The 19750-nt window shown below is 45.4% G+C and overlaps 1 protein-coding gene across 1 annotated transcript in view; it reads left to right on the forward strand.

Moving 5' to 3' along the window:
• Nucleotides 1-19750, forward strand: part of LOC309562207 (complement factor H-like) — a gene marked incomplete at its 3' end in the record, with an annotated part of 190196 nt that overhangs the window by 98608 nt on the left and 71838 nt on the right. The window contains exons 6-7 of the mRNA XM_082266326.1: nt 4393-4563; nt 4733-4824. Of these exons, the coding sequence (XP_082122452.1) occupies nt 4393-4563; nt 4733-4824 (263 nt within the window). The remainder of the gene's footprint in view (nt 1-4392; nt 4564-4732; nt 4825-19750) is intronic.

A 19750-nucleotide genomic window follows, 5' to 3' on the forward strand; every position in this document is an offset into this window, starting at 1 on the left:
GGCGGGACTTGCGTATGCGTTCGCTTCTGCGCCCGAGCTAACGGGGACAGGGCGCTTTAATTTTTTTTTCCCATTTATATTATTTATTATTTTTTTATTTTTATACAGTTTTAAAAAAAATGTTTTGATCATTTTTATTCCTATTACAAGGAATGTAAACATCCCTTGTAATAGAAATAGGCATGACAGGTCCTCTTTATTGTGAGATCCGGGGTCAAAAAGACCTCAGACCTCACAACTACACTAAAAAAGGAAAAAAAAAAATTGTTGAAAAATAAAAATAAATAAATAAAAAAGCGGACCTTTAAACCGGTTGCTAGGCAACGACTTTTGACGTAGCTCCGGTCCTCCAAGACCATAGAGTAGAGTGAGGGCCATCTTGCCCTCACTCGACTTCCTGTCTCTGAGGATCCGGGACCGGATAGTTTTCCCCGCTGCCGGCGGGTCCGGTAAGCTGGGAAAACGTCTGGGATGCGGCAAGAGGGGGGGGGCACCTCTTCCACTGCACCGTAAGGGTAATTCCGCGGCGAATCCGCCACTGGGATCACCCTTATCTGAAAGCCGACCGCTTGCCGTTTAAAAAAATACTGGGGTTATGGGGGCTATCTGCTGCCATAACCCCAGTATTTAGCTTTTAATGCCCGACGTATATAGTCGTTAGGCGGTCAGTAAGTTGTTGCATATTTATAGCAAAAATTGCACCCCAAAATACATTGTATAAAGGAAAGTGTACAGGAATAGTCCGAGTCCATCTCTGATCCGCTACTATTAGCGATTTCAAATTCCGAATCGGATTCGGTATTTGATTCGGATACTGATGAGAGCTCCCCGGGGCTCTCATCAGTCATGGCGAGGACCTGAAGGGCCTCCTCGTTGCTGTACATCCTTTTTGACGTGCTGGCTGTGATGGGCTGTGCGACAGGTGACGGTTGACTGCGGATGATCACTGATAGGTGGCAGGTGACTGATAGGTGGCAGGTGACGGTCACTGATGGGGTGACAGATGACGATGAATGATGGGTTGACAGATGACGATGAGTGGTGGGGTGACAGATGACGATGACTGATGGGGTGACAGGTGACGATGACTGATGGCTTGACAGATGACAATGACTGATGGGGTAACAGGTAACGATGACTGATGGGGTGACAGGTAACGATGATTGATGGGGTGACAGATGACGATGATTGATGGGTGACAGATGGCGATCACTGATGGGGTGACAGCCAGGTGACAATGATTGATGGGGTGACAGATGACGATCACTGATGGGGTGACAAGTGACAATGATTGATGGGGTGACAAGTGACGATCACTGATGGGGTGACAGATGACGATGATTGATGGGGTGACAGATGACAATCACTGATGGGGTGACAGCCAGGTGACGATGAGTGATTGGGTGACAGATGACGATGACTGATGGGGTGACAGGTGACGGTGATTGGTGGGGTGACAGGTGACGGGCGATGGTCACTGATGGGTGACAGGTGACGGGCGATGGTGCACGGCGGTACTGAATGCAGTCTCTGGTGACAGGTGCACTTTAGGCTACGTTCACATGTGGGTGTAGCGGATCAGGGCAGAATCACTGTGATTCTGTCCGCATTCCGGAAATCATTGCAAATTGCATTGCTGCGATTTCCGCCTGCCGAATCGAGGTAACATCACGCAAACAGCGCATGACGCCCCAAAGAGCTCTTGTACCTTTTTTGGGCATCATGCGTTGTTTGCGTGATGTTACTGCGATTCGGCAGGCGGAAATTGCAGCAACATCGCACAGCGTTTGGGGTGCTATTGCAAATCACGGGCAACGCACAGGCGTCCAGCGATTTGCAATGATTTCCGGATCGTGGGCAGAGTCGCTGTGATTCTGCCCGTGATCGCTACGCTCACATGTGAACGTTATGGGTGTCAATTTCTGGGCACTGATGAGGTGACTGTTGGGTGACAGGTGCAATTGGGGGGGGGGGCTGAGGACTGTGTGGGGACCTTTATTTTTGTGATTTTACTTTGACAGGTGTACAGAGCAGTAACTCACTGTTTCTGGCTCTGCTCTCCTCACACTGGAACCTGTGTGAGGGGAGAAGAGCTAGTAACAGTGAGTTACTGCTCTGTGTTTACATTTTGTGATCGGCTGTGAATGGATTCACAGCCGATCATATAGTAAACAGTCACTGTCAGTGACTGTTTACTACTGCCGGTGACTAGCTGTGTTCCTAGGGAACACAGAGCCACCGCCGTGACCGCGCTGCGCGCTCCCGATTGCGCATGCGCGGTCTTCTTCCGGGCTCCTCTGTTGTGATTGGCTGTGTCATTGGAACACAGCCGATCACGTGGAAACAGCCACGCCCATTGGCTGTTTCCCCCCTGCCGGTGTCCGGCTGTGTCCCGGGGACACGCCGACACCGGCGGTGCAGGGCGGCGTGCACACGATCGCGCACCTGCCCTGCTTGAATGGGATCACGTCATATGACGTCTGCCCAGAACAATGGCCGCACCGCTCCACCGTCATATGATGGTGGGCGGGCGGCAAGTGGTTAAAAAACAAAAAAAAAAAAAAAAAAAAAGGCATTGTCTACATCAGTCCGGGACCAAAAGTGATGTCATGACATCGCTCTGGTCTTCCTAGGCCATAGAGATAAGCAGAGGCCACCTTTCTTCTGTTTCTGTGGCCAGCCCCCACCAGCGCCAGATCGGTTATCGGGCTTACCGATCAGCCATTTAACCCTGACAACCACTGGAAAGTGGCAGTAAGGGGGGGGGGGGCGATCCCTATTACTGCTTCTAAAATCCAGCAGTTAATCAGCCACTTGGTTAACAGACCAGCACCTGAGGAGAATTTTAATACCGGGGTAATGGCATCTAGCAGCAGCCATAACCCTGGTATTTACCATCCAACGAATTTTTGTATTTTCCCAGTTAGGCAGTCAGCAAGTGGATAGATAGGCCCCATAACATACAACACAGGAAGCTAGTCACAAATGACAGGGAAAAGGCAGATATGTTAAATCATTTTTTCACTTCACTATTTACAGATGAAAAAGTGGGGTTTGATAATCTTAACAGCAGTAATTATGATGTTTCACTGCAAGTATCACTGTGGTTGACTGAAAATTAGGTATACAAGAGACTAGCCACTCTACCATACAGGCCTGATTGGTGGAGTGTTGCAGAGATGGTTGTTTTTCTGAAAGGTTCTCCTCTCACCACAGAAAAATGCTGGAGCTCTGTTAGAGTGACCATCAGGTTCTTGGTCACCTCCCTGACTAAGGCCATTCTCCCTGATCTCTCAGTTTGGTTGGGCACCCAGCTCTAGAAAGAGTCCTGGTGGCTCTAAACTTCTTCTATTTACAGTTGATGGAGGCCACTTTGCTCATTGGGACCTTCAATGCTGCAAAAATGTTTCTGTACCCTTCCCCAGATCTGTGCCTCAATACAATCCTGTCTCTGAGGTCTGCAGACAATTCTTTGGACTTCATGGCTTGGTTTGTGCTCTGACATGCACTGTTAACTGTGGGGCCTTTTATATAGACAGGTGTGTGCTTTTCTAAACCAAGTCCAATCAACTGAATTTACCACAGGTGGGCTCCAATCAAGTTATAGAAACTTCTTGAGGTTTATAAGTGGAAACAGGATGCACCTGAGCTCAATTTTGAGTGTCATGGCAAAGGCTATGAATACTTATGTACATAGGATTTTTGAGTTTTTTATAAATTTGCAAAGATTTCAAACTTCTCTCATGTTGTCATTGTGGGGACTTGTTTGTAGAATTTTGAGGAAAATAATGACTTTATATTAGAATAAGGCAGTAACCTAACAAAATGTGGAAAAAGTAAAGTGCTGTGAATGCTTTCTGGGTGCACTGTATTTACTGTACCTCATTTTAAGCTTACCACAAGCACAAGCAAACAACAGACACTTTAATAAGGGGGATGGAGGACCTCAGCTATGAATATTGACTACATAGATTACCGCTATTAGGTCTGGAGAGGAGACACTTAAGAAGGCATATTATTACAATATACATCTATATCAAAAGTGACTCCAGTAACTGTGATAAACTGTTTACTATAAGATCTGTGAAGAGGACATGCAGACACAATGTGAAGTTCGAATAAATGAGAAAATGGTTCTTTAGTAAAACTCCCTTTCCCAGGAAGTGGTTCTAGCTGAGATTGACATCTTCAAAACACTTTTTTAGATTGCTTCTTCAGGAACAGTATACATAGAACTATAGGAATTTTTAGAGAATAAACACACACACACACACACACACTGAACTGAATAGCGCAGAATGTAACAAATGAACTTTTTAAAAAAAGTTGACTGTCTTCTTTTTATTGCCCTATAATTGTATTTAACATGTATGTATTCTTTGTTTTACACAGAAATCAAGTGCAACCCACCAAAGATTGTTCGAGGGAGAGTAAGCAATGCTAAATCTAGTTATAAGGACAAAGAAACATTAGAATTTTCATGTGAAATGGGATATAAACCATCTACAACTACTGTAATTACATGCACAAAAAATGATTGGAGCCCCACGCCTATATGTGAAGGTTGGTTTTGAAATAATTTGACTAATTATATAATTACATAATCAAATCCCACTGACGTATTCTAAGGTCTAGCAGTCTTCCCTATGTTTAAAGTATACTGTATATATTTAACATTTTTTTGTTTTTGGTAGAGCAGGACTTTTATTTTTTTTCTGCTCTCATTTGCGAGAATTTTCTCACTTCTTGTCTCAGGGCACAAGAGGAGAGATCTCCAATGATAGTAGATCTCTTCAAAGTAAAGAAAATGCTCTCTTAAGCAAGGTATGTTGAGTTTTTGTTTTTCTGATCAACCAGCAGATTGAAAGAAAAAAATAAAATTTCACAGATCCCTGCATCAACTCAAATGATGTATATGTCGGGATCTCTCCCTCTGGGTTATTGTATTCTCACAGCAGAGATCCCACTACCCCCCCCCCCCCTTGTCAGAATACAATGATCAGCACTGCATGCACTAATTAAATGCTGGTTTCCCAGCATGACTGTTCAACAGAAGCCAGAGTACATGCGGAGTACACAGAAAGAAGTATACGCATTCTGAAAGTTGTCCACTTCCTGCTGACCGGTTGGACATAATTTAGTACCCAGCTTTAGGTCAAATTATAAGTTCTAGAAATGACCTTGATAAAAATAGAACATATGAACCCATCTGATAAACCTAACTAGAGTTCAGGAGCACAATAATAGAGATGAGTAAATCTGTTTGTCTGCATCAGCTCTTATGGTGGAATGGATCAGTTCACTCTGAAAATAGGTTTTCAGAAACCTACCAATCAGCACCAGATTTTTTCATCCATAGGATCATTTACAGTGTTCTACAGGCTCCCAAACCAGGAAGCCCTGGAACAGTGACATGCCTTCTATTATAAGGAAATAATTTACTTTCTTATTAGAATATCATCTACGAAGGAATATACCAATTTCTCATTCAGCCAGTGACATCACAATAGGAAGAGTATCCCACTCTGTTACTCCTTGTGGCATTAAAAGTTGCATCTCTCTTGGGAAGCCAAGATTGTCAAGCTTTGCTTTTTATTTTATTTTTAAATAACAAACATGTTAAGGTTACCTGCTCTGTGAAATGCTTTTGCATAGAGCAGCCTTGATCCCCCTCTTCTCCGGTCCTCCAACATCTCTCCTGGCACCTCCCCCTCTGCTTCCTATGGGGGCACGCATGCATGCTTGCTCTCTGAGTGTCCATAAGACTGTATATTAAGTGTAGCACCACCCCCGCAGGAGCTGCTGATTATATTATTGGGTCTACACCCTGCCTAACAACCCAATCAAATTGGCTCGATCCCTCCTCAGGCACAACTGACCCAGAATAGGACTGGACTATCAAATAGATACACAGGTTGGAATACAATACTTCACTATGCAACAATACCTTGTTACCTTCTTGAATAGTAGTCCTTCTGGGTGACACAATGGAACAACGCACAAGATTGTAATTAACCAAACTTAGTTTACTATGTATCAAATTGAATAGGGGAGATACAATACAATACAATACAAGTCCATAAAAGGTTATTTAAAACAACTTTAAAAAGGTAAAAGAATACCCCCACACTCCTCCTGCATTAAGGCTAGACACAGTACCAGGTAGGTGGGCCTATCTGAGTCCCTCCCCCAGAGTTCTCTTCTTTCTTGTTGATCTTCGCTAGCAAGGTTATTGAATAGAGCTCATTTGTAATCCAGGTTAGGAATAAAGATCAAGAGAGAGAAAACAACGAGCTGTTAGTTGTCACCGCAGGGTGTCTGCGTAACTGAGCAATAACTTCTGCGAGAGAGATAAGCCTCTGGCGACTCCTTTACAGACCTTATTGTTTGTCTATGAGTCTCCTGAGAGAGTATGGTGATAAACCCCGGGGTTTTATCACCTCCTGCTGCGCTACCGCTATCTGTAGATAAAACTGTCTCTTCAGCAGATAAAGTCAGTTATTGGGCATGTGCCCTCTCACCAACAGAAGTTTCTCCTTCGCGCGCTTCCACTGCGGTCTCAGTCCTTTGGCTATATGCCAGCCGCGCGGGGTCCTTCTGGCGGATGACTTCCGGTCTCGGCAAACAGCAGTATGACCTCCAGGAATGTGCCTCGTGCTTGAGATGGGACGGTTCCACGTCGTCCCTCCAGGCTAAAAGGCTCTGGCCCAATATCCAGTGTCAGTCCTTCACTCTCGCTCGCTGGTTCCTCAGAGTCCAGCGCAGAAAGGCCCCCCCTTTCGCGCGCTTCTCTCTTCCTTTTAAATAACCTCCCCCATAGTGCCGTGCGGTGCAGCCGTGCACCCTGGATCTTGCAAAGCAGCCTGGGAGATGTAGTTTCTTCATCTTGTGAAAAGGAAGTCACAGCCTGGGAAATTCCATGCAGCTACCACTAGAGGGAGCCTAGTTCCTGGATCTTGCAAAGCAGCCTGGGAGATGTAGTTTCTTCATCTTGTGAAAAGGAAGTCACAGCCCAGGAAATTCCATGCAGCTACCACTAGAGGGAGCCTAGTTCCTTCCCACATATCAAACAGTGTCTTTAGGCATGTTTAACCCCGCTACACACTCCCCCCACTTGAGAAACTTTGGTCCCCAAAGAGGTCAACAGTATGTACCCTAGTGCATAGGTTGGCATTATACAACAAAAACATTAACATTTTGCTGAAATAAGTCAATCTGAATACATCCAATTTTGTATTCTAATAGCAGTGCAACAGTAAAACGATAAAGTGCAATTAATAAGCAAATAAGTGATTTCTACAGTGTTAATATAGTGCTGCTTTAAAAAGCACATGTGCCTTTGCAATTTCTTAAACACTTACATCTTAAAGTTTGTGTTGAAAAAAAAACATCAAAAGGTGAGAAAGAGAAAAAACATAGTGAGGTCAGAGCAACAAAATGTGCGCAAACATTAACTCACAAAGTAAACCAAATTGTGAACATCAAAAACTGTGCTTATATATAATGGCCAAACCCAATATCCTTATGTACAAACTTAAATGCAAACGTTTTCTACTTCAATACTTTGTTCTCATGATCTCTCACAGACCCCCCAAAACTTGGGTGGCTTGTACAGTTGTGCCTGGGGGTGAGCTAGGGTTGTCCCCCACCAAATCTACAGTGGAGGAACTAGGCTGGTCAGGAGATCTTTTGGAAGTAAAAACAGCTTCTTCCGAACATTCACCCAATTGATCATAGGTCAGTCTCTTAGGTGGGTGAATGACTCTCCTTTCCCTCTGTTCCCGTGGAGGCATGCTCTCAGAGGTACTAGGATCAGGCACTTCTGAGGATTCTTCCATGTCCCCCTCCTCATGTTCCAACACAGAGGCACCTGATGGTTCAAGAGAGGTCAGTTCTTCTTCAGAGAAGGGTGCAACCTCCTCCTCAGGATCTTCATCCTCAGCTGCTTCTTCTGGAAGCATATGAAAGGGTATGAATTCAGGGGCTTCTGCCCGAAGGGCTCCTCTATCAGCCAAGTCAGACGAAGACAGGGAGGCAGGTGTGGGTTCTGGCAACTGAGATGACCACAACCAGTCAGGTACCTCCTCTTCATCTTCCAAATCTTCAGATGGAGAACTTCCCTCTCCCTCATCTGGGAGCGTCGTCTGAGATCTGGTAACTGGTCTGGACCGGCGAGAAGTCGAAGGGGCCTCTGACAAGTCTTCCACAGGGGGCATACGAACCGCTTCAGAGAGAGGCAGCAAATGGTTCCGATGCCAAGCCTTCAATGGACCCACACTTCCTTCAGGCCGAATTTGGTACACAGGAAGGTTTGGCAGTTGCTTGCAGATAACATAAGGTTGGGACTTCCAGCGGTCTGCCAACTTGTGTTTTCCCGGGACACCCAAGTTTCTCAACAAAACCCTGTCCCCTGGTTGCAGGTCATGGATCCGAACTTTTAGGTCGAAATTTTTTTTATTCCGCAGTCCACGTTGATCAGATGTGGCCTGAGCCTTGTCATAGGCCGCTTTCAGACTCTTCCGCAGTCGGTCCACATATCCTCTATGCGATGCTGAAGAGGTATGATCAGGCGAAATGCCAAAGGCCAAATCCACTGGCAACCGAGCCTCCCTTCCAAACATCAGCCGATAAGGGGAATATCCAGTAGCATCACTGACAGTGCTGTTGTAGGCATGCACAATGGCAGCTACGTGCTTGCCCCAATGCTGTTTCTTCTCTGAGCTCAAAGTCCCCAACATATCCAAAAGAGTCCTGTTAAATCGTTCAGGCTGGGCATCCCCCTGTGGATGGTAGGGAGTGGTTCTAGTCTTTTGAATGCCTAACATATCTAACAGTCTCTTGATCAGTCTGCTTTCAAAGTCCCTTCCCTGATCAGAATGGAGGCGTTGTGGTAACCCATAATGTACAAAGAACTTCTCTACAAGAACTTTGGCTACCGTTGAGGCCTTCTGATCCCTTGTTGGGAATGCTTGAGCATATCTGGTAAAATGGTCTGTTACCACAAGGACATTCCCCTGGCCACTCAGATCAGGCTCTAAGCAAAGGAAATCAATGCACACCAGCTCCATGGGTCCCTGACTTTGTAGATGGCCCATTGGGGCTGCTTGACGTGGCAGAGTCTTCCTCTGTATACACCGGACACAAGAATGACAGTATCCTTCAACTTCGGCCCTCATACAAGGCCAGTAGAACCTGTCCCTGACAAGCTGAAAGGTTCTTTCGGGCCCCAGATGGCCATGATTATCATGAAGAGCGGCCAGAACTCCCTCTCTGTATTTAGCTGGTAAGAACAGTTGCCACTTCTCCTCCAGATCTTCAGATGGACCTCTCCGGTAGACCACTCCTTCTCTGATCTGTAACCGGGTCCACTCTCTATGTAACAGACGGGCCCCCTGAGGGGAGTCAGTTAGAAGCAACTCAGGGCTCTGGATCTCCAGGGCTTCCAAGAGAAGTTTTCCCAAAGGGTCTTCCAACTGCTCCTTCCGCAAGTCCCTTTTGGACAGCCGGGGCAAACCCTCCCCTTCAACCTGGGTCACCTGGCAGTAGCATTTGGGTACTCCGATAGCCGAAACCCCAATCTCTTCTGCTCTTGACCCTCCTCGGGATCGAAATTCAGTTCCCTGATATAGGGCACGCACCCCTTCTGGAGCCAAATGAGTCCATTCTTCCGCAGGTTCCTGTGGAACATGCAACCTTCTGGATAGGGCATCTGCATCACTATTTCCGATTCCTGGCCGATACTTCAGGCTAAAATTGAAGCTAGAGAGGGCAGCCAACCATCGATGTCCTGTTGCATCCAGCTTGGCCGTAGTCAACAGATAGGTGAGGGGATTATTATCTGTCTTGACAATGAATTCAGCCCCGTACAGGTAGTCTTTCAATTTGTCAACCACTGCCCACTTCAAGGCCAAGAATTCAAGTTTGTGAGTAGGATAATTCCTTTCAGCAGGCAGTAGGCTTCTGCTCACATAGGCAACAGGTCGCAGATGACCCTCATGCTCCTGATAAAGTACCCCCCCCAGCCCATCTCGGCTGGCATCAACATGCAGTTCATATGGTTTTGTGGGGTCCGCATAGGCCAACACAGGGGCAGTGGTTAGGGTTTCCTTCAGCTGGACAAAGGCCCCTTCGCATTCCGGGGTCCACTGATCCTGGATGGATTCCTTAGCCTTCCGGGGGCCTATGGTGGACTTCGCCGGCTTTACCAACTCAGGGACATCATCTTCTTCATTCTTCAGGAGCTCATTTAGGGGTCGGGGCAATCTGGGCGAACCCCTCCACAAACCTCCTGTAATAGGAGCAAAAGCCCAAGAATGACCGGAGTTCGGTCACATTTGTGGGTCTCGGCCAGGAAGCAACAGCATCCAGCTTGTCCGGGTCAGTGGCCACCCCTTCTTCAGACACGATATGGCCCAGGTAATGGACCGAGGACTGATAGAATTGGCACTTCTCAGGAGAAAGTTTCAGACCTTCTTCATGTAGCCTCTTCAAGACCTTTTCCAACCTCTCCTCATGTTCTTCCAAAGTTCTGCCAAACACGATAACATCATCCAAGTATACCAGTACCTCTATCAAATTCATATCTCCAACGGTCCTCTCCATCAGCCTTTGGAAGGTAGCAGGGGCCCCGGACAACCCCTGAGGCATGCGATTGAACTCAAAGAACCCCACAGGGGTGATGAAGGCTGTTTTCTCCCGATCTTCAGGGTGCATGGGGATCTGATAATACCCACTCTTTAAGTCCATCACACTGAACCACTTCGCCCCTGACAGACTCTGTAGGGCATCTTCGATTCGAGGAGTGGTATACTGGTCTGGGATGGTTCTTCTGTTCAGCGTTCGGTAGTCGATACAAAGCCTCAAAGATCCATTTTTCTTCCGGACTACCACTATCGGGGAAGCATACGGGCTCCTGGATTCTCGGATAATCCCGATCTTTTTGAGCTCTGCCAGCTGTTGACGTAGATCTTCTAAGTCACCTAAGGGGACTCGCCGGACTCTCTCCCTGAAAGGCTTGTCCTCACTCAGGCGGATCTTATGAGTAGCGCTCCTGGCACATCCCACGTCAAACTCGTCCTTAGAGAATATTTCCCTACATCGAGCAAGTTGTGCCTTGGCCCTCTTCACCCATTCCGGCGGGAGGGCAGCGTTTCCAGAGCAAAGCTCCTCTATAACCGCTTCACCCTGTTCCTTTTCTTTGAAATCAATGGGGGCAACTGGGGTAGCCGGGTTGACTTGGCCCAGGAGCACTCTGGCCGGTACCTTCACTGGTGTAATAGAGGTGTTTCTGACACTCACTAAAACCCTTCCACGGTTTTCCTGTAACACCTTCAAAGGGATCACCTCAGGGATCACTTCTATCCCTCTCTGTCTCTCCTTTTGACCTGATTCAAAGATAATGAAGGGACCCGGCTGTTGCCATGTGAGTTTAACAGAAGCCTTAAAACAGGCCACCTCTCCTGGCTGTAAGACCTTTTCTGCTCTATCCAGCTTCCAGAGTCGTCCAACTCCTTCTGCGGGGGTCTCTTGCTCCAACACTAATCGTTGGTAGGCCTGCCGTAGCATGGGATGGATCCTTGGCGCCTGAGCATCTTGTCCCTGGACCAGTTGTATCAGAAGGCGCCTTACCAGGTCAGTGTTTGTTCCTACGATGAGAGAGCTTTTGTTGGCCCCTGGTGGACGAGGACAGACCACCGCTAAGGTGTCGAAGGTTTCCGCTTCACCAGCCACTGATGGATCAAAGGTCAACTTGATTGGCAGATACCCGTCATAGGGAAAACTTTGGGTCCCAATACCCCATATCTCCAGATCTTCCAACTTCTGCAAAGGTAGATGGGTAAGATATTTATCATAGAAGTCTCTATACAAAAGAGTCACCTGGGCCCCTGTGTCAAGGAGGGCTCTTGTGTAAATTCCTTCCACCTGAACCGAGACCACTGGGGAGGGCCCGACCAAGTTAGTTGGGAATTCTCTTGATGTAGCCTGGTTGTCTGATTCAGTTCTCTGTACCCTGGCCCTCTTCTCCTTTTTCTTCCTTGATCTGGGCCCCCGCTGAACCCGGCGTGCATTGACTTTCCTTCCCTCAGTAACCCGGAGTCTAGAACTGGGGGTATTATATTTGGGTCTGACCCCCTGACTCAGTTTCCCTGATCCTGCACCACTTCTGGAGTCCCTTAAGACTGGCGGACACCCGGTTGACTCCTTCACCGGTGTCCTCTGAAGTTTCCCGCTGGCTCGCGAGGTTTCGCGGCAGCATTTCCTGAGCTGGGACATACCCTTCTAACATGCCCAACTCCCCCGCAGTTGAAACAAGTTAACAATCTTGCAGGCCGTGGCTCTGGATCTGTGCTGAGACTAACAGGTTCATCTGGCCTCTCCGATATACTCCCCTTGGGTAGAGTGGATACCCGACCAGTCAGGATGGACACCATTTCTATCAACTGAGACACTTGGGTCTTTAGGAGTTCAACTTGAGAGTCACCCTCTTCCACACTTATCACTCCAACCCGGGCAGTTGAGTCAAACTGCCGACTTTTCTTCTTGTTGTCCAACATGACCTCTTCCTCTCTGACCATTCGAATCAGATCGGGGTATTCTAGAATGCCACCATCCCGGACGAGCCCCCACGTGTAGCACCACCCCCGCAGGAGCTGCTGATTATATTATTGGGTCTACACCCTGCCTAACAACCCAATCAAATTGGCTCGATCCCTCCTCAGGCACAACTGACCCAGAATAGGACTGGACTATCAAATAGATACACAGGTTGGAATACAATACTTCACTATGCAACAATACCTTGTTACCTTCTTGAATAGTAGTCCTTCTGGGTGACACAATGGAACAACGCACAAGATTGTAATTAACCAAACTTAGTTTACTATGTATCAAATTGAATAGGGGAGATACAATACAATACAATACAAGTCCATAAAAGGTTATTTAAAACAACTTTAAAAAGGTAAAAGAATACCCCCACACTCCTCCTGCATTAAGGCTAGACACAGTACCAGGTAGGTGGGCCTATCTGAGTCCCTCCCCCAGAGTTCTCTTCTTTCTTGTTGATCTTCGCTAGCAAGGTTATTGAATAGAGCTCATTTGTAATCCAGGTTAGGAATAAAGATCAAGAGAGAGAAAACAACGAGCTGTTAGTTGTCACCGCAGGGTGTCTGCGTAACTGAGCAATAACTTCTGCGAGAGAGATAAGCCTCTGGCGACTCCTTTACAGACCTTATTGTTTGTCTATGAGTCTCCTGAGAGAGTATGGTGATAAACCCCGGGGTTTTATCACCTCCTGCTGCGCTACCGCTATCTGTAGATAAAACTGTCTCTTCAGCAGATAAAGTCAGTTATTGGGCATGTGCCCTCTCACCAACAGAAGTTTCTCCTTCGCGCGCTTCCACTGCGGTCTCAGTCCTTTGGCTATATGCCAGCCGCGCGGGGTCCTTCTGGCGGATGACTTCCGGTCTCGGCAAACAGCAGTATGACCTCCAGGAATGTGCCTCGTGCTTGAGATGGGACGGTTCCACGTCGTCCCTCCAGGCTAAAAGGCTCTGGCCCAATATCCAGTGTCAGTCCTTCACTCTCGCTCGCTGGTTCCTCAGAGTCCAGCGCAGAAAGGCCCCCCCTTTCGCGCGCTTCTCTCTTCCTTTTAAATAACCTCCCCCATAGTGCCGTGCGGTGCAGCCGTGCACCCTGGATCTTGCAAAGCAGCCTGGGAGATGTAGTTTCTTCATCTTGTGAAAAGGAAGTCACAGCCTGGGAAATTCCATGCAGCTACCACTAGAGGGAGCCTAGTTCCTGGATCTTGCAAAGCAGCCTGGGAGATGTAGTTTCTTCATCTTGTGAAAAGGAAGTCACAGCCCAGGAAATTCCATGCAGCTACCACTAGAGGGAGCCTAGTTCCTTCCCACATATCAAACAGTGTCTTTAGGCATGTTTAACCCCGCTACATAAGGATATTTTTTTTTGACTGGTTTGTAGAAATTCATAAGACCGGACCGCTTGTATAAATAGTAACCATTAAAGTGATATTAAACACAAAACCAAACTTGTAATATATTGCAGCTTACCATTCATTAGATGTTGTGGCTGCATTTTTTCTTTTTTCTTTTCCCCTCTGTTTTCACCTGGAGATCTGGCCATAACACACCTCCTGTTTTAGAATGCCCCCACTCTGGATGAAGGAACACAGAGACACCTTTGGACAGCAACTTTATCTGTTGGAGTCTAGCACTAGCTGATTTAAATACACTAACACATTGAAGCAAAACACACACTAACACTTTTTAGCAGTTGCAGCAACATTTTTTTTTCACTTTTGAGATAACGGTTTTACATAAATTAATAAAAGCTGATCATTGCAAGCACCCCTGTCAGCGGTAAATGGTTTGTTTCAAACCCTAACTGCAACATTTGCAGGACACCTTGTTCTGTTGAAAAATAACAGACTTATTGGCCAGACGACCAGGTAAAAAAAAAAAAGAAAAACTTTTAAAAAGAAAACCAATGCAGCCACTACATCGAAGAATTGGTGAGCTGCAATGTAATAAATGTTTGCTTTTGGGTTTAATAGTGCTTTAAGAGTATACATCTCTGGCATATTGCAACCAACAATCTAGTCTGTATACAAATACACTGAATACTTAGGGCTCTTTCACGCGGTCTGCCTCCGTAGGCGGATCCGTGTTGCTCAGCGGGGATCGATCCGCGATCCCTGCTGAGCCGGCGGATGACAGCTCCGTCTCCGCTTGCAGAGCGGAGAGGGAGGTGTCTCAGCCCCCGCTGCTCTCTATGGGGGATCGGATGAGAGCGGACCGCCTGTCCGCTCTCATCAGGTCTCATCCGATCCGATTACTGAACGGATGGAAAAATAGGGTTTCCATCCGTCCAGATTTCACGCACAGGATCGGATGCGGATGGCAGCGGGTGTCAGCGGAGGTGTCTCCGCTGACACCCGCTGCCCCATAGAGCTGCATGGAGGATCCGATCAGATCCGCCTAAAAAACTGACAGGCGGATCTGATCGGACCGCCCGTGTGAAAGAGCCCTAAAGCTAAAGAAAAAATGTAGAGAAAAACCCTATGCATCTTGCACTGCACCTCCCCTCTGAGTAACCCCATTTTTATATTGAGTGCAGACAAACTCCACTTCCTGGTGCTGGAAGTGCTATGTATAATTGTTGACAGGAACAGGTAAATCAAGACACCATTAACCTTTCTGCTCTCCCACCTGCCTGCTAAGATTATAATTATACTGCTAATTGAGAGTAAGAGGGCAACTAGGTTGAAAATCAGTGGGGGGTGGGTACCATTGTTAAGGGGCACACTGACCATCAATGTAAGGGGAAAACAGTGACCAGCAATGTAAGGAAAGCACACTGATCATCAATGCAGGGGGAGCACACTGATCAACAATGTAAGGGGGCACATTGACAACCAATGTAAGCAGAGAACACTGACTACCAATGTACGAGGAACACACTGACCACCAATGTACGGGGAACACACTGACCACCAATGCAAGGGGAACACACTGACTAGCAATGTAAAAGGAGCACACTGAGCCCTGATCACCACTGTAAATGGGCACATTGAGTAATTACCACCATTGAAAAGAGGCACACTGAGCACTGAACACCATTGTAAAAGGGCACAGTGAGTACTTACCATTATTTTAAATGGGCACACTGAGCACTGGCCGCAAATGTAAAGGGGGTATACAGAGTACAAACCACAAATGTAAGGGGGGCATAATGATTACTGCCCTGCAATGTTAGGCGGTACAATGAGCACTGACTACCATTGTAAAGGGGCACGCTGACCAGTAACCACAAAAGTAAGGGGGTGCAGTGAGCAACTAATTGTAAACATAGCCCTGACCCCAATGTCATTTTTGTGCAGTGCTTGGGGTTAATATTTTTGCTGGGTGTTAATGTTTGTGCATTGTTGGGGTTTAACTATTGTGCAGTGCTGGGGATTTATTTTTGTGCAGTGCTGAGGAACAATGTGCTGTATTAGAGGTTAATTATTGTGCCACGCTGAGGGTTAATTATTGTGCTGTGCTGGGGGTATAATATTGTGACGTGCTGGGGGTTAGTACTGGCCCTGACACATGATGGGGTCTACTGCTGGAGATTATCATTCCTGGCCCTGACAATAGCTGGGCATTAGCATTTTTGGCCATTATATTTTCTTGGAGTTCTCATTGGTGGCCCTTGTGTATGCTGGGAGTTACCATTTTTGGCCCAAACACTTTCTGGGGATTACCATTGCTGGGCCCAATGGAACTCCACTTCTACAATCTTTTCAATATACCCCTAGGTCCCATTTTGTTTATAAAAAGGGGAAAGGTGAAAAAAAACAACCACTTTTTTGACCATGTCCACTTTTTGGCATGTCACATCAGTTTCCCCCTCATACTCCCAGCGCCCGCATGACACCCCCTAAAAAAAAAAATGTTCGAAATTGCTCTTGCTTATGAAAAATATTGTATCTCAAAACAGACAAAGTCTTTTGAAAAAGCTATAGCAATACTTAGATATTGCCATTCATCCATATACTGCAAAACCACCTCCATTGTTAATAAGTCAATGTTCTATTCTTGTTTCAGTTTTACTATCCAGTATCTTTCCATCAAAACATTCACAAGAAGGAAAAAAAAAGTAATATCTTAGAAATCCCCAGCCCAGTGCACAATTTCCTCCAATAAGTGCCAGAGAACTGATTCTATACTACAACCCATCTAGGTTTCCACATCCCCATGCTGCTTCCACTCTCCAGGTCTCACTTTAGCTTCCCTATCAGAAACCACTTTTCCTCTTAGCTAATTTGACTCTAGTCTGCAGATACTTCCTTCTCCTGCAGTTCGGTGGAACGTTTCACCTTAAATAACACCACACTTGGGCTTTATTGGTTCAAAAACATTATACTCCTGATGAAATTAGTACTATAGGCATATTAGAAATAGTTTCCCCATGGATCCTTCCCACTGGAGGCTGGGAATCATTTAGAGTATCCCAGGGCAACTCTGTAGTGCACTGCTCTCCCTCCGCCCAAACTGTTTTAAAGATCTACCTTGTTCACCAGGGTGGGAGAAAATCTAAGATCTAAGATTTTATTGAATCTCCCTGAAGCTTTCTAACTGAAAGACCAAACAATGGAACGGACAGAAAGCTGGAGAGTGAGTGTTTAGAAGCCTAACAGGCTCCTGCATAAAAAAAAAAAAAAAAAATAGTATATGCACATATTTGTTTTTTCCATGCAAATTGTGTATTTATTATATTTTAGTTAAAAGTGAACTTAAGCCTTAATGGCAAAAATGATTTCAGGATGTGGCCTTTCCTTACTTAGGGCCACTACTTGCTTATAAATTTGGTGACCTTAGCTTTATTCTCAAAATAAAAAGGATGTAAGTGGGTACTTCATCTTCTTCTCCTGATGGTATATTGTTCTTGGTTTTTGTTTAACAGTTTCTCCCGATTTGTATTCAGGACATAAATAGAATTTCCCTCCACAACTACTGGGTCATAATTATTTTCTTCAGATTTCTGTCTCAAACCCTTGGATTGTTGTACAAACATGATCTTGTTGGGGCAGTTTTGCCAATCCTTTAAGAACTGCCCCCTGGGGATCACCAAAATCTAGATTTTAAAGAAACCACAATTCAATGGGAAAAAGACATTGCAGTCTGTCTCTTTCTGTAAAACCCAAGTTTATTTTTTCATTTATAATTATACCCACTCAGGATTTTTTAGGGTCCCAATCAATTCCTAAAATCCTGCCTTGGAGCCTCCCCATATGAACAAACAATCATTACTATAGCTTGTCTACAGGACAAAATCAACCCCCAATTTTGCAAAGGTAGAAGTTTGCTCCCAGGCCCCCCAAAAATAATAGCCTAAGAAGGGGCAAACTTGCATCCCTTTGCTGACCGTCTAACTTGTTTATTATGCGTACCCTTAAACCAAAACCTATCATATTTCAGGACCAAACAGATCACCTCGTTAAGGAACCTATGTTTATGCCAATACAAAGCAGTCTCTCCAAAAACATAATTAACTGCATGGATCTCTTTATTGTAGTCCATAGTGGTATATAAAGACTTTACGTTTCTAGTTACTAAGAAATAGGCAGTAAGGTGTATGCAAATGTTTAGCGAAGCAGATCTACATACCCAGACAGCCTTAAAGTGTGGGATTCCACAGTAGAGACTGGTGGACTCCCAGGGGACTTCTAGACTTTATGAATTTTAGGTGATTCGTTTTTCCCATTTTGAGTTTTAGATGTTTGATGACAGCAGTATTCTCTTTCTACAATGTGGTTGTGGTTTTGCAGAATACTGCTAAAGGACAATATGAATATTCCTATACCTTTTTCTAGGGGGCTTTGCATGTTTAGAGATACTCTAAGGGACATTATAATATACAATTGTAATTTTTTTGCTTATATTGTTCATTAGAGTACATGGGAACACTTTTGGGGAAATATAGACCCAGTTTATAATAGGTTGCCTTCTTTCAGGCAAAATATTATATAAGTAAACAAAAGTGTCCAGCACAATATGATCTTCCAAATCTTTGAAACCGCATTTAAAAGCAATTAAAAGCAATCCGGTAATGCATTTCTGCCTCAACAGGCCTTAATTATAACTAAATTTCACAAAACACAGACCTCAATATAACAGAATCCACCTTTAATGGATGAAAACTATCCTTATATAGATGCAGCAATCAGATAATGATTGCTCAAATATAGTACATGCAGAAATCAGATAATGATTGCTCAAATATAGTACATGCAGAAATCAGATAATGATTGCTCACATATAGTACATGCATCAATCAGATAATGAACAATGCATGAATAAAACAACAACATTAATAGAATTATCCACAAGGTGGATACTGATAGGTGACAACTGTAAATCACTTAAGGAATAGGTTTATGTCCCACTTGCAGGTAATACCAAGTGGAGCCCCCATGTGTAAATGGAAAGTCTACTGTACTTCTTTTTTCAGCAGCCTTGTATGAACATCTCCTCCTCTTTTATCAAGGAGCAACCTTTTAATGGTATGAAATAAAAAAATAAGTCATATTGCCATTATGTACATTCTTAAAGTGCCTTGTACACAATGGACATACCTTGGCTGCCACAATAGTGCAGATCCTCATGCAGAGATGTTGAATAGTACACCCCACATTCTGCACATTGCACTGTGTACGCAAATCCAATAAATAACGGAATTTTTGTAAAATCTTACCTGTAAAATTCCTTTCTCTGAGTCCTCCGACAGTCGCCGCCTCTTCATATTCGTCACAATGGGGTAATTGACCTTTGCTCCGTAGGAGTAGCTAGGCAACAGAATATGTCAATATTAAAGCTTTTAGCATATCCCACCCCCAGGGGGTGGTCCCCTCAGTCAATACCCTCCTGCTTCCTGTATCCATACCTCAGTTTCAGTAGAATAGCAGTAGAGTACATAAACAACCCCAAAAGAGGGGCGGGGGCGGCGACTCAGAGAAAGGAATTTTACAGGTAAGATTTTACAAAAATTCCGTTTTCTCTTACGTCCTCCGACAGTCGCCGCCTCTTCATATTCGTCACAATGGGGACGTCCCAAAGCAGTGCAAACATGAGGGGTGGGAAACGCAGCCGCGCCTAAGGCAACGCAGTCTCCACAGCAGAAAAAAAGGAACCTTACCAAAGGAAGGAAACCAGCTGGGCAGCATGAAAAAAACTTGCTCAACAGG

The sequence above is a fragment of the Pelophylax lessonae genome (genome assembly GCF_965119305.1).
Source record: "Pelophylax lessonae genome assembly, chromosome: 8".
NCBI lineage: Eukaryota > Metazoa > Chordata > Amphibia > Anura > Ranidae > Pelophylax > Pelophylax lessonae.